The sequence below is a fragment of the Marmota flaviventris genome, chromosome 10, assembly GCF_047511675.1.
Source record: "Marmota flaviventris isolate mMarFla1 chromosome 10, mMarFla1.hap1, whole genome shotgun sequence".
NCBI lineage: Eukaryota > Metazoa > Chordata > Mammalia > Rodentia > Sciuridae > Marmota > Marmota flaviventris.
Window position 1 is genome coordinate 42,678,968 of NC_092507.1, and position 22,513 is coordinate 42,701,480.

Below are 22,513 nucleotides of genomic sequence, written 5' to 3' on the forward strand. Positions count from 1 at the left end.
AGAAAAGTATTTTCAGCTATCTCCCCCACCCACCCTCAATAAGTTAGTCTCAGCAGCGGCACCTGAGAGAGGCCATAGCTAGGGCTCTTCTCCTTCACTTTGTTTTTTTTTGGGGGGGTGGTGCTGGGATTGAACCCAGGGGTGCTTTACCGCTGAGTCATATCCCCAGCCTTTATATATTTTAGTTAGAGACTGGGTCTCCCTTAGTTGCTTAGGGAATTGCTCAATTGCTGAGGCTGGCTTTGAACTCACAATCCTCCTGCTTCAGCCTCCTGAGCAGCTGAGTTTTCTCCTTTACTTTTATAAAGAGGCCTTCAAATGGAGAAGCCTGAGCTAGAAATGCAGATACACCTAAGAGCACGAACTAAGTAAAGCACTGGATTTACACCTAATCTGAGAGGACTGCTTTCCCCTCAAGACCTGTCTGGTAAAGCCTTTGCTGAGCCTGAAAGATCACACACATGATTTCGGCGAGAGCCAGGATGTGCACTACCTACACTTGCTGGATTACAGGTATCTTGGGATCAGATGATGACAGTCATGGTCAAGACTGCTGAACACAAGAAAAACAAAAAGAAGTCACTGGAACATCTGATGACATCATGGAGCAGCCATAGTAACCTCAGACTCTCTCTAAACTTCTATTTATGTGAGGAAAATAAAACTACTAATGTGATTAAGCCATGGCTTGCTCACTGGTTTCTCCCTTTAATATACTCTAGTCAGGAAGTCTTGCCACCTTGAAGCACTCAAAGAACTCTAAGAAAAATTTCTAAAACTCATATGTCAAAATGGGTTGCAAATAAATATGTTATTTAGATCTAATGTTATATACTTATAGGAGGAAAAATTCAGCTCTCCATTTTAACCCATGCATCATTGCAACTAGTACTTTAAATCAGATTCCCAGCAGCCTCCAACACGCTAAAGATAAAACCTCAAAGAAAAACTTGAGGTCAAAGCCATGAAATGCAGACACAGACATTGTGTGAGGTATTTATTTTGCAACCATTAGGTTCAGTTGCCCAATATCAAGTTAACAAGACAATTTTCCAAGTTCCCAATTAATCCCAACCCAAAATCATACTGTTCGGCTACTTTAGCGCAGCAAGCATTTGGAGCAAGTAGGATCACCCAGGTAATTGTACATAACTCAGAGAAAGTACTGTAGAAGTTAGGAAAGATGTATCTCAGGTGTTAGGGGTGGCCTCCAGTGAAGCACATCATCTGACTGGGAGGCGAACAGGAAGGCATCTGAACATGCCTAACCTATCCCGTCCCATTTCATTGCCAATCAGCACACAGTCACAGCAGTGATTGATGGGCGGAAAAGAAGGGCTTAAAGACACATCTGCTCAACAACATTTAATTTTTGTGGGTTTTTTTTAAATGGTGCTGGGGATCAAACCCAGAGCCTCACACATGCCAGGCAAGTTTTCTGGCACTGAGCTACACCCTCAGAGTAATATTTTAATTTTTGTTTATTAAACAGGTGATGAGGCTTCATCCAGTATGGCACCATCTATCAGTCTCCTGCCAGCCTTGGCCATTCTGCATTCCTGCCACGGAGGCCATGTCCAGAAGAACCATGCTCCCAAAAACATAAAGAGAACTGAAAAACAAAAAAGTGACTTTCAAAATAAAGCTTCTCCCTCACAGACAGGTAAATTTTAGAAAAGGGTACTTAATGTTTAAAGGTGTAACTTCAACACCAGCAACTATCTGCTGTCACCAGCTCCCAAAATCTCGAGCCCTGAGTCCTGATTTTTGTGCTTGAAGTTGAGCTCACATTAGATGGGAGATCACATTTTTTAAAGTTTTCCTGTATTTGGAAATCCAGTGACTGTCTCCTACCCAGATCCTCAAACTACCTTCACCCGCCTTCTTTCTCTCCTCTGTGGCAGCACTGTGTTAGGAACTAGAAAAGGGCTGGTAAAATGGTGTGAAAGGACTTGAAAAGATTTGGGTGGTGGAAGCTGTTTGTGATAGTTGAAACCCAGGGTTAAACACAAGGGTAGGAGGCAGGACATACCTTAAGGGCAGATCATGGCAATTCAAAGAGTTTGGGCTTTCTTATTTAGATAATACAAAGCAGAAAAGAAGTTTTTAAGTAGGTGAGTGATACAAAGACATGGTCAGGTTTATTATTATTATTATTATCATTATTATTATTATTATTATTTGGTATGAGGGTGGAACGCAGGGGTGCTTAACCACTGAGCAACATCCTCAGTCTTTTTTATATTTTGAGAGAGGGTCTTGCTAAGTTGCTTAGGTCCTCGCCACTATGGCATGAGCATTCTCTGCTCCTTTCCTTGCCCCAGCCCTGTACCCAAACCTGGCCAGTGTCATCACTGCTTGATCTGGGGTATTCCAATCAAAAGTTTCCATAGTCCTATCTCTTTAATTTAGAGGGGCCTTCTAGTCTGTGCAATGCATGAGATATACAATTGGGATGTAGAGGATCCATCTCCATTGTTCATCCCAGTAGCCTTGGTACCTAGCACAGATCAGACCCAGTGAATAAACAAATAAAAACTTCCCTAGTAACTTGGCCAGGGAAATTTTGGACGTCACATTATATGCATACTAATTAGCATCTGTTCAAGATCAAGCTTGCTGTAAGTGCTTGCTGGGTGCAGAGCCATATTGGTAAATAAAGCTCTGCCCCCAGGAAGTTACAGTAAATAAGAAAATTACCATAACAGAAAAACATACTAAGAGCTGAACAAGACTATAGAGCCAACGTGGTGGCACACACCTATAATCCCAGCAACTGAGGAGGCTGAGGCAGGAGGATCAAAGCCAGCCTCAGCAACTTAGCAAAGCCCTAAGCAACTCAGCGAGACCCTGTTTCTAAAATAAAATGTGAAAAAGGGCTGGGGATGTGACTTAGTGGCTAAGCAACCCTGGTGGGTTCAATCCCTAGTACCAAAAAAATAAAAATAAAAAAGCAGGGAAGGAAGTAAGTAATATTACCTGGAGAAATAAAACACACACACACACACACAACACACATACATACATACACACACAACACACATACATACATACACACACACACACACACACACACACCCTTGAGGAGAGGGAATCTGAAGTGGATCCTTCTGAAATTGCCAAGTACATAAGGCAAGGAAGGGCATTCCAGAACTTAAAAAGAAAATTCTTAAAAGATTTTAAAGTAATATTTCCAATAATTAGTGGTAGTGTTTATACTATTATTAGATTGTTGTGAGCATATGGTGGATAAAACAAGTAAATACTCATGTGATATTCCAATTCTATCATTAGTGGCATCATTGAGAAGTGAGATCTTAGGGAGAAAGGAGATAAAAATATAAGAGAATTCGGTAAAAACTTTGTAATATTAAACAGAAATCGGAAGCATCAGTATGAACTCACAGCGTATCTGTTTTTAAAAGCAAATATCAAACAAGCAGATAAATATTATTTCCTGGTTTTGAACACTAAATAGGCCTGCCAACAATGCCAAGCCACTGCAATGAGCACCACAAGCTTCAGTATATGATCCTGAAATACTTATTCCCCACTGAAAGAAAAGGCTTGATGTAGAACAGGAAATATTCAAAATAAGCCAGGGACATTTGTCATAATTGATAGCAATATAGTTATCAGTGACTCCCAGGCCATGTCAAGACAACCCAGAAGCCAATCTGTAGAGGCTCCCAATAGCCAAAAAGGGGAAATTTTGAACATCAATAAAGATAACACTTGCGGTAGGCTAGAGCTAATGGGTCACTGCTGAAGAGTACTTGCAAACCAACTATTTTGAAAAGAGGTAAACTAAAAAGAATAATCATTTATCTTGCCTTTCTTATACAAACTATACTGCTGGATCACCAAACAGTAGATGAAGGGAGACCTTTTTTGTCCTAATTAATAAAGAAGAGGGCTGGGGTTGTGGCTCAGCAGTTCAGTGCATGCTTAGCATGTGTGAGGCCCTGGGTTCGATTCTCGGCACCACATAAAAATAAAGGACTAATAAAACAACTAATAAAATATTCTTAAAAATGAAGAAAGATAGGAATAATGGAATAACAGATCTAGGCATTGCTTGTTAATGGCCACTAAAATGAAAGAGAGATAATTTGACATTGAGTTTGGGGATTGAAGTATACAGCAGTAAACATAAAGTAGAAAAATCCCCATGAATCTGATCAATCCTTTAGAACCAACTACTAATTCAAAGAACAGAACAACTTCTTAAATGAATCATGGAAATACGATCAGCAAAACCCATACAGAGAGAAACAACAGTATAAACATTCTTCAACAAATAAATGGAAAAAATTAACAGGGAAATGGAGTAGGAATCTGTAATTTAGATACATCAAAAAGTTGCAATGAATGGACCTTATTTGGATCTGAATTAAACAAGCTGAAAAAAAGTTATGGTATGAAATTCAAACATTGAAGCATACTTGATATTAAAGTTATTTTTTAGATGTCATTATGTTATTGTGGTTGTTACCTTCCCTTCTCTCCCACTGTACTGAGATTGAACCAGTGTGCTCTACCACTGAGCTATGTCCCCAGCACACCCCTCTTTTTTTTCCCAAACAGTCTCCTTAAGTTGCTGAAGCTTGCAATCCTTATATCTCAGCCTCCAAATCTCTAAAGTGGCTGGGATTATAGGTGTGTGCTGTCATCATGGGTGATTATGTTTTTAAGAGAGTCTCTGTTTTATAGATATTGAATTTAAATATGTATGGATGAAATAATAGGATATCTTAGATTTGCTTCAAAACAAGACAGAGGAAAAAGATGGGGAGTAGGTGAGTGGCCATGAATTGGCAATTGTTGAAACAATTAGCACAAAATAAATGGTAAATTTGTATTTACTATTCATTCTACTTTTGCCTATGTTCAAATTTTCTACCAAGTTAAAAAAAAGTCAAGGTTATTGTGCTGTATTTGCCACTCCAGGTTCCCCCAAAGAGAACTAAGAAGAAAATTAAGAAAGAAATATCCCAGGGACCAAAAACAGATTCTTTGCACAGGGATATTTTAGAACCAGTTGATTTGCAAAGCATAGATAATAGTGTCAGCAATGGTATGAAATCATGCAGTTTGGATATGGGGCTAAAGGGGATTACAACATTGAGTTAAAGCTGATTTCAGAATTTAAAAACTGATATGCATAAACCAATAAGACGGTTTATACCTTATAAAATAAACTCTCAACATGAGTGAGTGAAAGGATAATTGCATACAAACCCTGTGTATCAAATCAGGAGGGTTTGAATTACAAAGAACTCTCCAGAAGCCTTTTGTTCATCTATTATTAAATCCCTTATCACACTGCAGTACAATTATCTGCTGGCTGCTCTCCTCTGGACAGACACACTGGTCACCGCCCATGGGAAGGCAGCCCACTCTGGATGCAGTCCTTCATGAACACTATCCCTCAAGCCAAAGCAGAGCTTCCCAGGTAGTTTCCAGGATTTTTACCTGGGTCTTGGCTCAGAGAAGAAATGGCAGTGGCCTTCGGGTTACAAGTTAATGAAAAAGAAAGGACTGACACCAGACATTCTTTATACTATCTCAATGATTTATGTAGGGAAGCTTCCCTGCTTACAAGTAATTAGAGGCTCCCCTAGAATCCTCAGGTTACAGGGTGAGGAGGGGTTAATGCTCTCCCAGGAACTCGTTCCAGGCTAAGCCTTCCAGTGCACAGATTTACGTGGGGAAGGTTATCGTTGAGATTAGAAGCCATTCTTTTTCAGTGAAAGCTGGGAGTCCAGAGATTACAGTAGAAGGCACAGCCAGCTCATAAATCTGCAGCGCCCAGGGCTCTGGACAGTTCCTCTTATTGGCAAAGCAATTGATGCTTCTGCCAGGGAGGCTGCAAAGAAGCTGTTCATCACTATCTCATTTGGAGACTTGACACCCAAATGGAGGTGCTGACACCCAAGTTTACAGATCTGAGCAAAGCCCAGAGGTGTCAAATCGGTGTAAACCAGGGTGTGAAATCTCCAAGGGCCCAAAGGCCAGGCTCTTCTCAGACACTGCTCTGACTCTCTGAAGGGTTACAGCACTGGGGTTCTTGGTCTGGAGTCTTTACAACAAACTGCAATGAAGGAACTGAAGCCCCAGCTCAGGACCAGGACAAGAAAGCCATTAATGGGGCTGATGGTGGATATTCTGGGTCAAGGGAAAGACCCAGGCAAGTGCTGCCACCATGTTCTCATCTCTGTCCCTATCTAGCTGGGCTCAAATTTTCTTATGCTTAGAGATGTGGGCCCACATGGTGTCATCAGATCTCACTGATCAACCTATATCTTCACCTTCCCAAAAGCCATGGGAAGCTGACTACTATTTTTAGAACAACAGGAAACTAATTGCTTCTACCTAATCTTCAGGACCTAGTTCAAATTAGAGCCTCTTGGGAAGCTGTCTGAGTCACTGTGTCTCCCACAGTCCTCAGTTGACAACCTGCCTAAGGCACATTCCGCACAACATGGCATTACCTGTTAGACTATTCTCCCTATCACACTGAGGCTCCTTGAGGCAGACACTGTATCTGACTTTCAAAGTCTCCAAGGCATGGCTCACAGGGGCTACTAACTATGTGAGTGAGGGAGTAAATGGTCCTTAGGTAAAGGACTCAGCCTGACTTGTGTTTTCATCTTACAAAGGCTCATCCACCCTCCCCACAAGAGTCTAGCCCCTGCACCATAAGTGCCAGTTGGGCATGTCCAGGCACCACAGAGACCAAGTCAAATACATATGAATCCATTTTTTTTCTGCCATGGACTCCAGTCTAAGGAAGGGACCCAGCATGCCCTAGGCCTTCTCTGCCAACAGTCAATGGAGCCCATCTGTAGGATGAGCTAAATTAGTGTATAGACAAGAAACTCTAATGCAAATAAGCTGTCATCTGCTCATCCTAAGGTAGCAGGCTCCACAACCAATCCACTGAGGTAGTGAAAGGAAAATAGAACTTCTACTTACAGTTCATGTATTTTAAATAGAATTAAACTTTAATAGGGATTGGGTTGTGGCTCAGTGGTACAGCAATTGCCTGGCATATGTGAGGCACTGGGTTCAATTCTCAGCACCACATATAAATAAATAAAACAAAGGTCCATTGATAACTAAAAAAAAAAAAAATTTAAAATAGTATATAAACTGATGATAGTATGTGCAAATAATTCAAACATACACATATCACTGGTTAGTGCTTGTGGCAGACTAAAAAATGGCCTCAATGATCCCTGTCTCCAAGTATTTGTACCCTTGTGTAATCTCCTCCTCTTGAATGTAGGCAAGACCTGTGATTTGCTTCTAGTTAATAGAATACAACAAAGTGACAACTGTCACTTCCACATTTACATTATGTAAGACTACTTCTTTCTTGCTTTATGACTTTGATGAAGTAGCCATCAAATGAAGAGGCCCACATGGTAAGGAACAAAGGATGGCTTCCAGAAGACTTTCAGTCAGCAAGGTGGCCCTCATCCTAACAAGCTACAAGGAAATGAATCCTGACAACATTATGTGAGATGGGAAGATATTTCCCCCGTCTAGCTTTCAGATGAGACCCTAATCCTGGATCACGGTTGATTGCAGCCTTGCAAGAGAACCTGAAGGAGAGGAGCAAGCTAAGCTATGCCCAGATTCTGTGAAAAGGTGAATTTGAGTTGATATTGTTAGTCAGCAACAGATAAGTAGTATAGGACTCAAACTCAGTGAGAGGACGTAAAGTCAAAGATATGTGGGGACCTCTGAACTATAGCCATCTCTAGATTATCAAAGGAGGGCTCCAAAAAAGGCCAAATGCCAGCAGTGTAGCCTGTGAATTTTAGTGGTAAAAAGAACATCAATCAAAAACAGGAGCAGAACTCAAAATGGGCTTCTAAGACCTAGGTTCAAGTCCTAGTTCTGCCTCCAAGCAGCAGGTGATCTTAGTAATCAAATTCCAGCTCTGCCACTTCATCTATACTATGGGTAAACAGGACTGGTAAGAAAACCACTGAGAAAGTGACCTGGAAATCTTCTATATAATGAAATATAATATATGCATGTTAGCTTGTCACAAAACTCAGTGGTTTTGGGCAAGGTACTGTGCTTTCTTGCCCAAGCCTCCTTATTGTAAAATGATTATGGAAGCCCATACTCTCTCTCAGGGCTCTGACCATTTTTTATTCTAACATCTACCCATGAGAAGATGGGAAGATGATGACCTGTGACATTTTACAATAGTTCCCATATCATTCCATCAGCGAGGGAGACTGTCTTAGCAATGAGGTCACTGGAGGCAACTTTGACCAGCCACATCTTGTCAGTCTGCAGGGCCTATAACATGAAGTCTTGTTTTCCAAACATGTTTTCCAAAAAGCAAATTAAGGATCAAGAGAAAGTTAGGCAGATCCACCAAATTTCAGTACAATTTGTTGGCCTGCTTTCAGCAGGGAGGTAGCATTGATTTTATTATTGAATACCTTAACTATGTGCCAGAAGCTTTTATAAATACCACTTCTAGTTTCTCATCTTTACTACCACCTTATAACATAGGTCGTATCATCCATGTTTTATAGATAAGTTAGCTAAGGCTCAAAGACAGTAAACCCCTTTCCCAAGGCACACTGCAAGTACATGGGTAGAAACAGGATTTAATTTAATTATATTTGACAGTAAAGCCCCTGATCTTTGTATATACCCCACTGCTATAAGAGTGAGAACAGCTTGGGCAAAAAGGTCAGCAAGTGATTACAAAACAGTACAGGTTCTGGGCCCACAGTGAGATCCTGTGCAGAGTATTGCTTCATTCATTCATGCCATAAATGCCACTGAGCACCCACTGTACACCAGAAAGAAACCTATCCCTTGCTCTCATGGACACTGATACACAGAAGACAAATGAAAGACTAAATGACCAAATTAATGGACAGACAGACACACAATTAGTATGTCAAGCACCATAAGAGAGTGATGTGTGCAAAGTGTAATGAGATCACAAGGTGAGTGATAGCTACTGGAAGGGAATAAACATTCTAGACAACTGGAACTCCAAGCACAAAGACATGATATGTTCCAGCAATGGCAAAAAGTTGAAGCTGGGGAAGTGGCTCAGTGGTGGAGTGCTGGCCTAGTGTGAATAAAGCCTGGGCTTGGGCCCTAGCAACATGCGTGCGTGTGTACACACACACACACAAATTCAGCATGAGCACAGCTCTGGACGCTGAGGAAGTAATAGAGGGAGGCAAGGAACAAATCCTGAAGTCTCTTCCCTATACTCTGACCCACTCAGCCACCATTGACAATGGAATCACCTCAGAGGCCCTGGTATTAAATGAGGCATAACAATTTAGAAGCCTTTGGAGGACTCCAGGATTAATTCAAGAGGCATCAACTCAGGGTCTGAAGGCAGCCTGAGAAGTCACAGAAACGCTAGAAAAACCAGCAGGTCTATTAGGAAATAGAAGAAACCCATCCTAACTTTAGCAAGGGTACAAGGAGTAGGGGAGGGGGAATCCCAGGGCAAAGGAGGGGCTTCTCTTACTGCAGAATCTAAGAGCTCATGTTCCCCAATTCTATGAGACCAAATTGATACCAATATCAGAACTGAAGCTTTCAACAAGAGGGACGTATACACAGACATACCACATGAAATAGTGTGCAAAGACAAAAGGGTCTCGCCCTCTCTCTTCTTGACTCCAACAGTAGCAGAACTGATGATGCTACCCACTTTTTACTACACCACACACAAGATGAAAATACAATCTCTTACTTTCCTTGCTAGCTGGACTTGGCTGCTGCGACTGTTTGGTTTGGAGTAGCTGTAGCTGGTGGAAGATGGTCCATCTCTGGTGCATCAAAAAAGTATGCCTGAAAGAAGAGAGGCATGAAGAGAAAGTTAAGACACCATGGTCCTCAGTCCCCACAATCCCCCTGCCATATTTATGACCACACTGACCTGCAACTATCTGTTTATGTCTTTCTCAATTACTCATCTGCTGCTACCATTTATTGTTCACTAAATCCTTCTTACAACCCTGTGATGTCATTACAATTTTCTTTATTTGACAGGTGAAGAAACTTGGGTTCAGAGACACTGTTGTTTGATCAAGTACACATAGTTCATGGGTGGTGGAGCCAGGTCTCAAAGGTAGGTCCCTCTGACTCCAAAGTACACGTTCCTAATTCTAGTCTCTCCTTCAGTGCAAAGATGATCTGTCTTTGCTTCTGTGTCACTACCACCCTGCACAGAGCTTGGCACACTATGTAAACAATTAGTACCTAATGAACTGAACTATGACAGATTGCTGCTAAACCATTAGTTGGCTTTCTGAAAAGACCTTGAAAAGAAAATGCTAGGCATGCTTCCCCTCCTAATTCTTCAGCTAGGAAATGAAAGGTTAGATAAGTGCTTCCACTCACCACCTGTAATTTAACTGTCAAAAATCAGGAGGTAGAGGAGGGAAGACATCAAGGAGGGTCCTCCCTGCTATCTCAAGGTCTGAGAATCCTAACTTTAGCCCAAGAAAATACCAGTCTTACTAGCTTTGAACACTGGTTGTTCAAAGGAAAGGTGTATCAAGAACCACTGAGCCAGGTGCAGTGGCACGAACCTGTAATCCCAGAGACTCAGGAGGCTGAGACAGGACTATCTCAAGTTCAAGGTCAGCTTGGGCAACTTAGTAAGACCCTGTCTCAAAAACTAAAAAGGGCCTGGGATATAGCTCAGGGGTAAAGCGCTTCTGGATTCAATCTCTATGTGCCCTTCCCCACACAAAAAAAGAACCAAAAGTGCTCATGGCTCCCCCTTGGTTCAGTGCCTTAGGAAGGTGAGAAGTTAAAAAGCCACCTACACAAGAACAATTTTTCAGCAGCTGTGCTCTCTATCAGCCAGAAGAGGGCACCAACACCACATACTGACGCTTCCCCAGCACAATTCTATTTCTCCTTAACTCTTTAACAGACCTTTTCAGTTTTCCACTGATGCCTTTTTCAGCAGACTTCAGGTAGTTTGTCACATTCTGAGGGCAATTCCACTACTTTTAAAAGCCTTCCTCCCAGGGCCCCTTCCTGCAGCTGTTTTCTGGGGTATAGAAAAACAGTCCCAAACTTGAGGACAGAGGCCATACTGCCCATACCATTCAGGACTCCTCCAGTCCTCTTGCAGGAGTACAAAGGCCCATGGTGCAGGTGCAGGTGGGTGGTGCTCTTCCAGGCTATGGGAGGAACCCGTCTTCAGATGGAAGAGCCAAGAGACCCTGGTTCTACAGCCCGCTGTGCCACTAACTTGCACTATACTCTGGACAAGCCCCTCCACCCTATGGGCCTGTTTTCTTTCCTTCTTTCTTCCTTTTGTTCTTTTTTAAATAATAAGTTCCTTAAGTTTTTTAGTTGTTGATAGACCTTTATTTTATTATTTATACATGGTGCTGAGAATTGAACCCAGTACCTCACACACGCCAGGCAAGTGCGCTACCACTCAGCCCCAGCCCCAACTCATGGGCCTGTTTTCTTATCTGTAAAACTGAATGATTAAAAAAAAAAAAAAAATGACCTCTAAACACCATTTCTTGAACAAGCTTTCATTCTATATGTTAACTCAACAAGTGCTTAATAACAACCTCAGATACAATTTTGGGAGCACCTACTATGCACCAGGCACATAATCATTAGTCAGCTCAGAAACCTGTTAGTAGGAAAATCTATCCCCATTTTAAAGATGAGAAAGCTGAGACTCAGATTCTCCCAGGGCTATACAACTGTGTGTCTGAGCTGGGATTCTAATCCAGTTCTGTCCACCTCCATGGTTCAGGGTCTTCTATCCTCCCACATGGCTACAATTTGGCACCAGGTCTAGGCTGGTCTCAGATCTGTACTGCAGAGGCCTCAGGGAAGGCACACAGTAGAGATAGGACTCGGGTTCCTCTATGAGCCATAACCACACAAACAGAGGCTTAATACTGCTCTAAACATCCCAGCCAAAGATGTATCCTCTGGGTGCTTTCTTAGCCATCCTGCCAGGTGTGTTCCAGTAAAAACTTCAGAGATCACTTGCATGTACAATCACCAAGGGGCCCTCAGCAGGTGTGGGACTGTCACGTGCTTCACTGCCATAAGGCAAAAACACCAATCCATGTTTCCCAGGAGAGTTTGAGGAAGCCAGGCTGTCTGGTTTAGCTGGTGCCCCTCAGCTTAAATGACTCCCCTGCCAATTCCTCTCTCTGCCCTTCTGATAATAATAATAATGTCTCCCATCTGTACAACGTCATATTTTTTGTGGTACAAATATCACTTGATCCTTATAACAGTAACGATGTTACTATGGTGTGCATGATCAGCTCCTTTTTCTAAGTAAGGAGGCAGGAGTGCAGAGTGGGAAATAACCAAAGCAGGGGGTGGTGGAACTGGGACTAGAACTGAGTCTCCTCACTTCCGAGCTAGTCCTCATCCAAAAGAAAAAGGAGGAGGCCGTCTCCAGTGCAGAAAACAAAACCCAGGCCCTAGAATGGGTGGGGAGTCGGGGGCAGCAAAACAACTGACCACAGGGTGGTTCCCTTTGTCCACAAGGAGAAAACTGGACCTTGTCCTTCAAGAGGTCGTCCCGTTCCCAACGTGCCATCCTACCCCACAATCCAATCTGCCCTGCTCTGGAGACCCCAGGGAGCTAAACAGATGCCCTTTCTCCTACCTCCTCGCCACACATCAACTTCTCAACCAGGTACATAATGGGTAAAAAGTTCAGGAGAAACATGGGAAGTTGGTGAGCAGCACCAATGAAAGGGCACCATGAAGAGAATGAGAGACTTAAGCTTTAGTTTATGTGTGAGTTGTGTGGCCTTGGACCACTTCTGCTGGGGCACCACGGAGCAATATGCAGCAAACAGGCCCCGGCAGTTTCTAATGACATGGGGTCTCTTTTCCTAACATCTTTCCTTCTGAAGAACACTTTATAATATATGAAGGGCTTCTGCAGCCATCTCACTGAATCTCACAGAAGCCCAGGAAGATATAAATCTCTTTGACAGAAGAGGAAACCAAGGTTCTAAGAGTTAAGTTGCCTTGGTTCACAATGCTATGCACCTCCCAGTCCAGCGTTTTTGTTTTGGTACCAGGGATTGAACCCAGGGGTTCTCAGGGGTGCTTTCCCACTGAGCCACATCCCCACCCCTTTTTTATATTTTATTTAGAGACAGAGTCTCACTAAATTTCTCAGGGCTTCACTAAGTTGCTGAGGTTGGCTTTGAACTTCCAATCCTCCTGTCTCAGCCTCCCAAACTGCTGGGATTACAGGCATGTACCACCGCACCTGGACTTTTGTACTTCTTAGTAATGCCCTCTTCTAGAAAGTTCTTGAGCAGCAAGATGGGCAGCTTCAATGCCATTTATCCCAGAAGGAATTAGAGGTACAGGAGTTAAAGATCTTGCCATAGGTACCACATGAAATAGGTTCTTATTAATAAAGAAAATGATAATACTTCCCTACTCCAGTGTTCAATCCTCCCTGCTCCTTGCTAGTTCTTATAGTGCTTTAAAAGACAATTCTTCTTCTTCTGCCTCCTCCTCTTCACCAACTTCTCAGGAAAGTATACAATGGGGAAAAATTCAGGAGAGTCATGGAAAGATGCCAGTGTAAGGTATTACAGTGAGTGAATAAGTTATGACGGAAAGGACATTATTCCTCAACAGACAGAAGGATCCAGAAGGGGCACTGCAGCATTTTAAGGGATCAGCCATGTCTCCATAGGATGAAAGGAAAGGGACTTAGTTTATGGACATTTATAAGACAAGTTCTATGTTAAATGCTTTCTATGTATTATTTTGTTTCATCCTCAGAAACACACTACAAGCAGGAATTATTATCATACAACAGAGGAAGAAATTAAGATTCAGGGAAATATAGAACTATATACAAGCTCACATAGCCAAAAGTGAAAGCTGCCTGAATCAAAAGCAAAGGCTCTTCCTAAAAAGACATCTAGACACAGGAACTCAAAACCTGCTCTAAATGTGGTCCACTTTAAAAACAACTCCACTGTCCTGTATTTGACTTCATTCTCTCTACCCATGAAACTTTAAATGTCATAAGTCTTCCTAGATACACGCAGGAAACCATCAAGGCACCCAAAGGCAGAGTCCCCCCAGTCCTGCTCCCCAACTCGATACGGAGGCTCATGTCCACCCACACTTCCTGTGGCAAGACACTAAACCTTAACCAGATTACAGAAACTAGGTAAAGGCAGAGATTACAATCAAATTCTTTTAACTTAGACCACTTCCCTCTAAAGAGGGAAGAGGAGAGTCTAAAACAGTGTTGACTTCATGGAGGCTATTTTAAAAGAACTGTTGCAAAAAAAAAAAAATAAATAAAAAATAAAAGAACTGTTGCATCTAACAATTTGAGGTCATTGAGCATTTGCATATAATACACACTAAAAGAATACAGGAATGAGACCATACCAAGCAGCCCACAGAAAGAAGCATATGAAGCAACACAATCGTCACAATTGTGGCCAATGCAATTCGCCGGTTATCCTCACGAACAGCTGGCCAAAACGTCATTGCCAAGACAGATCCTGAGATGGCCAGGGCAATCATGACTAGAATCCAACGAACAGCTTTCTGAGGGATAATCCACAGTATCTGAAAGAAAAGAAAAGGGTGGTAGGGAGAGGCTTCTTGGAGGCATTTCAGAGAGGTATTTGTTCATTCCAGGCACATATGTTTATATACCCCCAGCCAATCAGCAGCTGGGCCCCCGCTGCCAGTCTGGTTTTCAGTATAAGCTGGAGAAATGCCACCAGCATGCAGACTGAGATGGACCCTTTCATAACCAAGGGCTCATGATCTGGCACTCACCCCAAACCCTGTTCATGCTGAACTTTAAATTCAAAGGGGAATGTCAGGAGCACATGAGTGTTAGGCTGGAAATAACAATGCCTGGTGGAACTTTCAACCAAGAACAGAGCATCACCCAGGGTCTGTTCCACAGTGTGGTACTTACTGCTGTGGGAATATAAATGAAGAGCGAATAGCCATAGACACACACAATCTCCAGAAACGAATAGGAAACGATGTTCATAACTTTGCTGTTTCTCCACACAAGGAAACCCCAGAGGGCGAGAGGAACCAGCCACGCATAGGCATAGATGATGGTAGCTGCTATGGACACTGCGGATGACAGGACACAGTTTTCATCCCCAACAGAGCTTAACATACTATCAGAGCACTTCTGATACCTAACTGTCCTGATTTTCTAAACATGCCAATTTACATCAATGGACTGGGGGATCACATCTTGCTAGTCTTCATTTCCTGGGCGTGGGACCTGACTCATAACAGGCACTTGATAAATGTTTGTGAACTACTGAATCTTCTGTGTCTACCTTTGTGGTGATGACTAGTATCCTCCTATATAGTTTTTACAGTTCATTTGATAACTAACAACTTATATTATTAAACAACTGAGATACTTCAGAGGGACACAATGGTAAGTACACTGAGCATTTCAATCAAATAAAAGCCAACTATCCCCTTGGAAGAACACATCCTCCTCCTTAGCGAAACAAGAGCTGACACTGATTTCTTTAGGAAATTTATTAAAATGCCCTGGGTACAGATTAACTTGTTCTGCATGCTATTTAGAGATCCTTCTCTTCCTGAAATACAGAGTTCCAACTCACTGATAAATTGTTGAACTATTCTCTAGTTTCACTTTCTTCCTTACATAAATAACTGCCTTGGTGGTGGAAGTGCTAGTTGGCAGCTCCTTGGAACAGGAGCATTCAATATATCACTATACTACTCTCCTCTTCCTCTCAGAGCAGCATGCCCTAGAGGACTTGCCTTCCACTTTCAGACTAGAGGGTCATAAAACATGGTAAGCCATGGCATCAGCCTTTCTTGTGAAACTCAGTAGGTAATTCATTTAACACATTCTGGCAAGAACAAAGGCCCCCCTAGCAATTACATCCAGGCTGGTTAAGATGTAGCTCAGTGGTAGGAGCACTTGCCTAGCATGTGTGAGGCCCTGGGCTCAATCCCTAACACGAGAAAAGAAAAAGAAAAAGAAGAGACATGTGATTACCCAAAATGCTTTGAGCCTCCCCAGAGCATTTTTTAACTCTCTCTCTCTCTCTCTCACACACACACACACAAATTAGCTTTTTGGTCAGGCACAGTGGCACACACCTGTTATCCTGGTAGTTCAGGAGTCTGAGGCAAGACGATTGTAAGGTCAAAGCCAGCCTCAGCAATTTAGTGAAGCCCTAAGCAACTTAGTGAGACGTTGTCTCCAAATAAAAAATATAAAGGGCAGGGGATGTGCTCTTTACTCTTACAATAGCCCCTAGGTTCAATCACCAGTATCAAAAAAAAAAAAAAAAAAAAGCTTTTTGTGTTATTAACTAGTATGTAGACATATTACTTCATATAATCTATACTTTTATTTTTGAGAAGAAACAGGTTCAGAGAAGCTATGGGGTTGGTCAAGATCACATGATTTTCTTTTTTGTTTTTTTGGTATCGGGGATTGAACTCAGGGGCACTCAACCATTGAGCCATATTCCCAACCCTATTTTGTATCTTATTTAGAGACAGGATCTCACTGAGTTGTTCAGCGCCTCACCGTTGCTTTGAATTTGGGATTCTCTTGTCTCAGCCTCCCAAGCCACTGGGATTATAGGCATCACATGATTAACAAGTTGGTGAAAGAAGCTGGATCTAACCCCACATGTGATTCATATTGTTTATATAAAATGGGAAAATGTTTATTGATAGTGCCTCTATCTTATTAATACTTACATCACATCCCTGAAATTGGGATGCCCAGCCAAAGAGGCTAAGAAGAAATGAAGACTCCCACCATGCTTCCAGATCCCCAGGAAGAGTGAGTTACTCTTCTGTCAAAATACCTCCAATAAAGAGATTAACATAAACTACTTACAGCAATATTCACTCACCTATCTTGCTTTATTTAACCACTGAACCACTTGAAGGCAGGATCTGAATCTCATAGATATCATTTATTGAGTTAAATTCAAACCAAAGACATTTGATAAACAGAGTGAGAACTGAACCCATGAAGGAGAAGGAAGGTTACAGGTTCACACACTTTCTCTTGTGCACATGCATGCACAAACACACACACAGAATAAAGGGGAGGAAAAGAAGGAAGGACATATAGATTCTCTCTCACACATCTCTACATACATACATACATATCTATTTAGCAATAGTATTTACTGAATTCATTTTGTACAAATCACTATTCTAATCTATTGACATGTATCAACTCTTTACTCTTACAATAGCCCTGTAATGTAAGTATTATCATTTCCATTTTACCAATGAATCTGAGGCCAAGAGAGATGGTTAACTTGTCCCAAGAGGCAGAAGCTAGTCAGTGGCAGAGCTAGAAGCTTCAGTGGTCTAATGGGAGTTCTTCTCCAGCTACCCTAGCGGGAGAGCGGACAGGGAGGCCAGGACTTGAGAAGGAAGTACAGGTCAGTCTCCTATAAAGCCAGTCTTCCTCAATTTGGCATCACCTGCAAGTGTCTGAAAGCTGTTTTCTTTTCTCTTAACTGCCCAATACTGATTCAAGAAAGTAAGTTTTAAAACAAAAATGTCATTTACAAGCCCATCACTAGGTCCCATTCACTTCTGCATTTTCCCTTCCAGGCACACTCCTCGATAACAAATCTGCTATCAGAAGGCCCCAGTTTGGCGTAAGAGATCAGCTTCCCCTGTTGCTCTGGTGCTTCATCATTTGTCGCCACAGCCAATTTCAGCCAGCTGAGCCATCAGCCTAAATAACAATAGGTATCCCAGTCCTGGGACGATACAAATCATGCTAGGATACAGACCTTCATGCACACTGCCTTACAGTTCTTTTGTACATTGTTTTTAGAATAAATTCCAATTGCAATACAGCTTTCCTAAAAATTATGTGCATTTATAATGCTGTGAATCCTACTTATACACAGAATTATATATATCTTAAAATGTTAAAGTTTTGATATATTAAGTTAAAACTATGCTTAAAATGGTAAGTTTTATGTTATACGTAATATAATATGCACACATACAAAAGCACACAATATATAAAGGAGAGAAAAAGAAGGAAGGATATATGGATACTCTCTCACACATGTCTCTATATACATATATAGGAACATCTATTTAGCAATAGTATTTATTGAACTCATTTTGTACAAATCACTATTCTAACCTATTTACAATGTATCAACTCTTTAAATAGCCCTGTAATATATTATCATTTCCATTTTACCAATGAATATGAGGTCAAGAGAAATGATTAACTTGCCCCAAGAAGTTAAATGATTAACTTCTGCCACAAGAGGCAGAAGCTAGTTACCTATAACATAAAATTTACCATTTTATGTATGTTTCATATATGTATATATAAAATTTTACATACACATATAAATAGTGTAATTTACCATAGTAAAAAAAAAAGAGAGAGAGAGAGAGAGAGAATGTCGATTTATATAGATGGGTGGTAAACCCTGAGACAATAGGTATGTTTAACCCCTAAAACAGAGAATGCAGAGATGGGGCCCACACACTCAGTGGGTAAAAGGACTCACGGTTAGAAACTGATGGTATTCTAAATGAGTCAAGCTATTCACCAACCTTTTCGGAATTCGGGCACATAATGGTATGTCTTCTCTCCCAGATGGATTAAGAAGTTGGAAAGATTCCCACTAATTGCTATGGCAAAGACCAAAGTGGCACATATCCAAAAGGGGCCTGCAAAAGCAACCAGAAAATTCAGAAACAGGAAAATAAGCACTGGCCTTTAGATTCTTACAGAATAATTTCTTATCTTCCTCTCTCGCTCTTCACAAGCAAGGGAAAATGAATTTTAGATGTAATCAACACTTAATGGGAATTTTTTTTCTAAAAAAAGGTCAAAACATTAACTCAGTAATTAGCTATCTTAAAGACTAGGAGGATTATATCTAAAGGCCAAAACACCTTCCACAATTAGGTAAATAAAGATATTGATTTGTGTATAGTTTCTTTTTATTGGAGAATCATCAAAAAAAATCATAGACATTTTGTTAAGCCTTCCATTAGAATACAAGAAGCAATGATTACTTCTCTCTTCTACATGTCAGATGTCAATGCCAGAGAGAAAGAAGCCGAATCAGACAGGTCCTTCCATAGCATAAATGAAGAGCCAGAGAAACAAAACACTTTAGACAAACACTGATCTAATCTATCACATCACTCTGGTCGTGTCAAAGAGGAAGTGTGTGTGCACATGTTTAAGCCATCCTTTTTGCTTCTTTTAATGAAAAATATTTAATAAAATATTTAATAAAAAATATATTAACAGTTCCATATTGAAGAGATACAAAAGGGAATATAGAGAAAAGCACATTTCCCTCCCTCTCGGCTCCCTAACTCTGCATTTTTAGAGCTCATCACTGTAACTAGTTTCTGGTCAATCCTGCCAGAAATAGTCTACACATATATGCAAATGTAGTGTATGCGTACGTATGTGGTTTCATATAGATGACATACATATATATCCTGCTGTGCAATTTTCCATTTTTACCTTAAAATAGCCTAGAAATTCTACCAAAGCAAGTCATATAAATTGGCTTATCCTTTTTAATGGTTAGAAAACATTCCCCTGAGCGGATGAGGGTGCCGTGCTCTGCACACCCCTTTCACCATTTGCTTGATTTTATGAACACCATCTTTGTCTCTCCCTACCTAGAATACATACTACATGCTCTGCACACCCCTTTCACCATTTGCTTGATTTTATGAACACCATCTTTGTCTCTTCCTACCTAGAATACATACTACTAGATGTAATTTTTAAATTGAGATTAATACATTTTATGAATTTCATTTTTCAATTTCACTAATATTTTGCTACACTTTTTGGGATAATTTCAGACACCTTGACAAAATCAAGAAAATTGTTGCAGTGGTGAGCAGTGGCACATGCCTACAATCCCAATGGCTCAGGAGGCTGAGGTAGAAGGTACGCAAGTTCAAGGCTACCCTCATCAATGTAGGACTTAAGTAACTTAAGGAGAGCTTGTCTTAAAATAAAAAGGGCTAGAGATGTGACTCAGTGGTTAAGCGCCCTTGAATTCACTCCCTGGTACCAAGAAAAGAAAATACTGTATTGAGGGAGCTAGTGAGCAGAAATCTATAAGTATTTTTCAGAGCCAAGCACTGGTACCTGAGGTTGGGAAAGGAAACACAGGCAGTGGGAGGCTCCAAGAGTCACCAGCATCAGCTTTCCTTCCACAAATCTGTTCTAATCAAAGACTAAATCTCACTGCTATTCTGTCTGCCTACCACCTAAGAGGAAAAAATAAAACAAAACCCACAAAAAGCTACATTGAATAAATTGACAAAACTAACTATCCGTGTACTGTAGGCAGGCAGAGACCATCCAAGCATAAGAACTCACCTGGCCAAAATATTAATTTATACTACCATATAACTAGAAAGCAAAGAACTTCAGATCTAAACAGCCATTATTTACTAAGTACCAAGTATCCTCTAGGCCCTGGGGTAGGTGCTAGGGACACAGTGATGCAACAGAGACAGAGTCACTGCCTCAAACACACTCAGGCACCCTAGGCAGACAATAAAATATCTAACCCAAGAATTTGAGGTGAGTGAAGTCCAGGCTGCCCCTTGGGCACCTAAGGAGGGCATCAAACCTAGAAAAAGTGTTGTCTAACCCTGGATGAAAAAACAGTAGAAGTTTTCAAGTGAATAAGGAAAAGAATAATCCAGGAAGAGGGAACCAGCAAGAACAGAGCAAACAGTTCAAGGCCAAGGAAGTTTGAGGTCAGAAGTAGCCAAAGATTAAAGATGGTCAGGCCAGAGGATCTCAGAAGCCCTATTAGTGATTTCAGAATTTAGCTTGAGGGATGTTATGATTTAGACATGAGGTATCCCTCAAACCCTCAGGTATGAGACAATGCAAGAATGTTCAGAGGTGAACTGATTAGATTATGAGAACTGTAACCTAATCCTCCACTGATACAGGTTAACTGGGTGGTAACTAGGCAGGTGGGATGTGGTAGGAGGAAGTAGATCTCTGGGAGTGTACCTTTGGGGTTTATATCTTGTCCCTGGTGAGCAGAGCTTGCTTCCTCTGCTTCCTGGTTGCCATGTCCTGAGCTGCCTCACTTTGGGCCCAGAGCTACGAAGTTGACCAAAGTGCACTGAATCTCTGAAACCGTGAGTCAAAATAACTTTTCTTCCTCAAAGTTGTTCTTGTCAGGTCTTTTTGGTCACAGTGATATAAAGGAGACTAAAACAAGAGCAAAAGGACACCTGGTACAGGAAGATATTTATATAGTCCCTCAATATCTGTGGTAGATTACTTCTAGGACACCTAAGATACCAAAATCCAAAGATGCTCAAGTACTTTATACAATATGACAAAGTGTTCGCATATAATCTATGCACAACCTCCCATATACTTTAAATCATCTCTAGATTATTTATAATAGTTAATACAATGTAAATGATATATCAATAGTTGTTATCTGTACTGTTATCTGTACATGAAAAAAGTCTACACATATTTAATACAGATGAAACATTTTTCAAATGTTTTTGATCCAAGGTTGACTGAATCTATAGATGTGAGACTTGTGGATATGTAAGGCCACTGTACTGATTTAAAGACTTGTCCAGCATTCTCTGGAATGTGGCCCTAAGCTGTCCAGTACCATGGCACAGCAGCAGTTGGAGGGAAGGTGTTTTCAAGTGGTCTGGAAGGTAATCAACATTTTCTCACCCACTCTACCTGTCTGGTTAAAGCTCAATAATTCATCCTTCAGGAGAAGCAAGAAAACTGTCTTAGACCTTAGTATTCTTGTCCCCTTAGCTATTAACATTTCTCTTGCCTGTTTGTAATCCTTCAATTAACCCCTTCTGCTTAAGGATAAAACCCAAATTCCTCAGACCTCTATAGAAGGGCCATCATGATTGGTTCAGTAACCTTCCCAGCCACCACTATAGGAAGCCAGGAACCAAACAGCATATCAAGCTCAGGTGGTAGAATGCTTGCCTCACATGCATAAGGCCCTGGGTTCAATCCCCAGCACCACAAAAAAAAAAAAAAAAAAAAATCAAACCACACCCACTCACCCACAGCCTGCCCACTGCTTCACTTGCCTTTCCCCTTCCCTTTTCCCTTCCCCTTCCCCTTCCCTACTCTTTTTATAGGGTAGGGGTGGAAGGGAGCCTTAAGTTACATTGTATTTACAATTAAATTTTCATGCTATACATTTTTATGTTATGAAATATTTCTAACATAGACAAAACCATAAAGAATAATAAAGCAAATGCCAGAGTATCTATCGTATCACCTTTAAAAGTCCTTTAAACGGTGTCATACCATTCATATTCTTCTACAACATGCTTTCTTTTCATTTACCATTGTTCTCAGATTTATCCATTCCAATGCTTATAGGTCTCATTCTCAAAACTACAGAATTCCCTACATGAATATACCACA

General features: G+C 41.1%; 1 protein-coding gene across 5 annotated transcripts in view; it reads right to left on the reverse strand.

The window, feature by feature from the left end:
- Yipf1 (Yip1 domain family member 1) overlaps positions 1–22,513 on the reverse strand; it is a 39,915-nt gene that overhangs the window by 5,276 nt on the left and 12,126 nt on the right. For 3 of the 5 annotated variants that reach the window (XM_027944945.2, XM_027944942.2, XM_027944943.2), the window contains 5 exons: positions 18,637–18,753; positions 14,987–15,153; positions 14,443–14,625; positions 9,758–9,855; positions 985–1,612 (listed from right to left, as the gene is read on the reverse strand). In XM_027944945.2, the coding sequence (XP_027800746.1) occupies positions 9,766–9,855; positions 14,443–14,625; positions 14,987–15,153; positions 18,637–18,753 (557 nt within the window). In that variant the 3' untranslated portion in view covers positions 985–1,612; positions 9,758–9,765. Of the gene's footprint in view, positions 1–984; positions 1,613–9,757; positions 9,856–14,442; positions 14,626–14,986; positions 15,154–18,636; positions 18,754–22,513 lie in introns of those variants that run through there. The other 2 variants (XM_027944944.2, XM_071617851.1) reach the window with 1 other exon arrangement.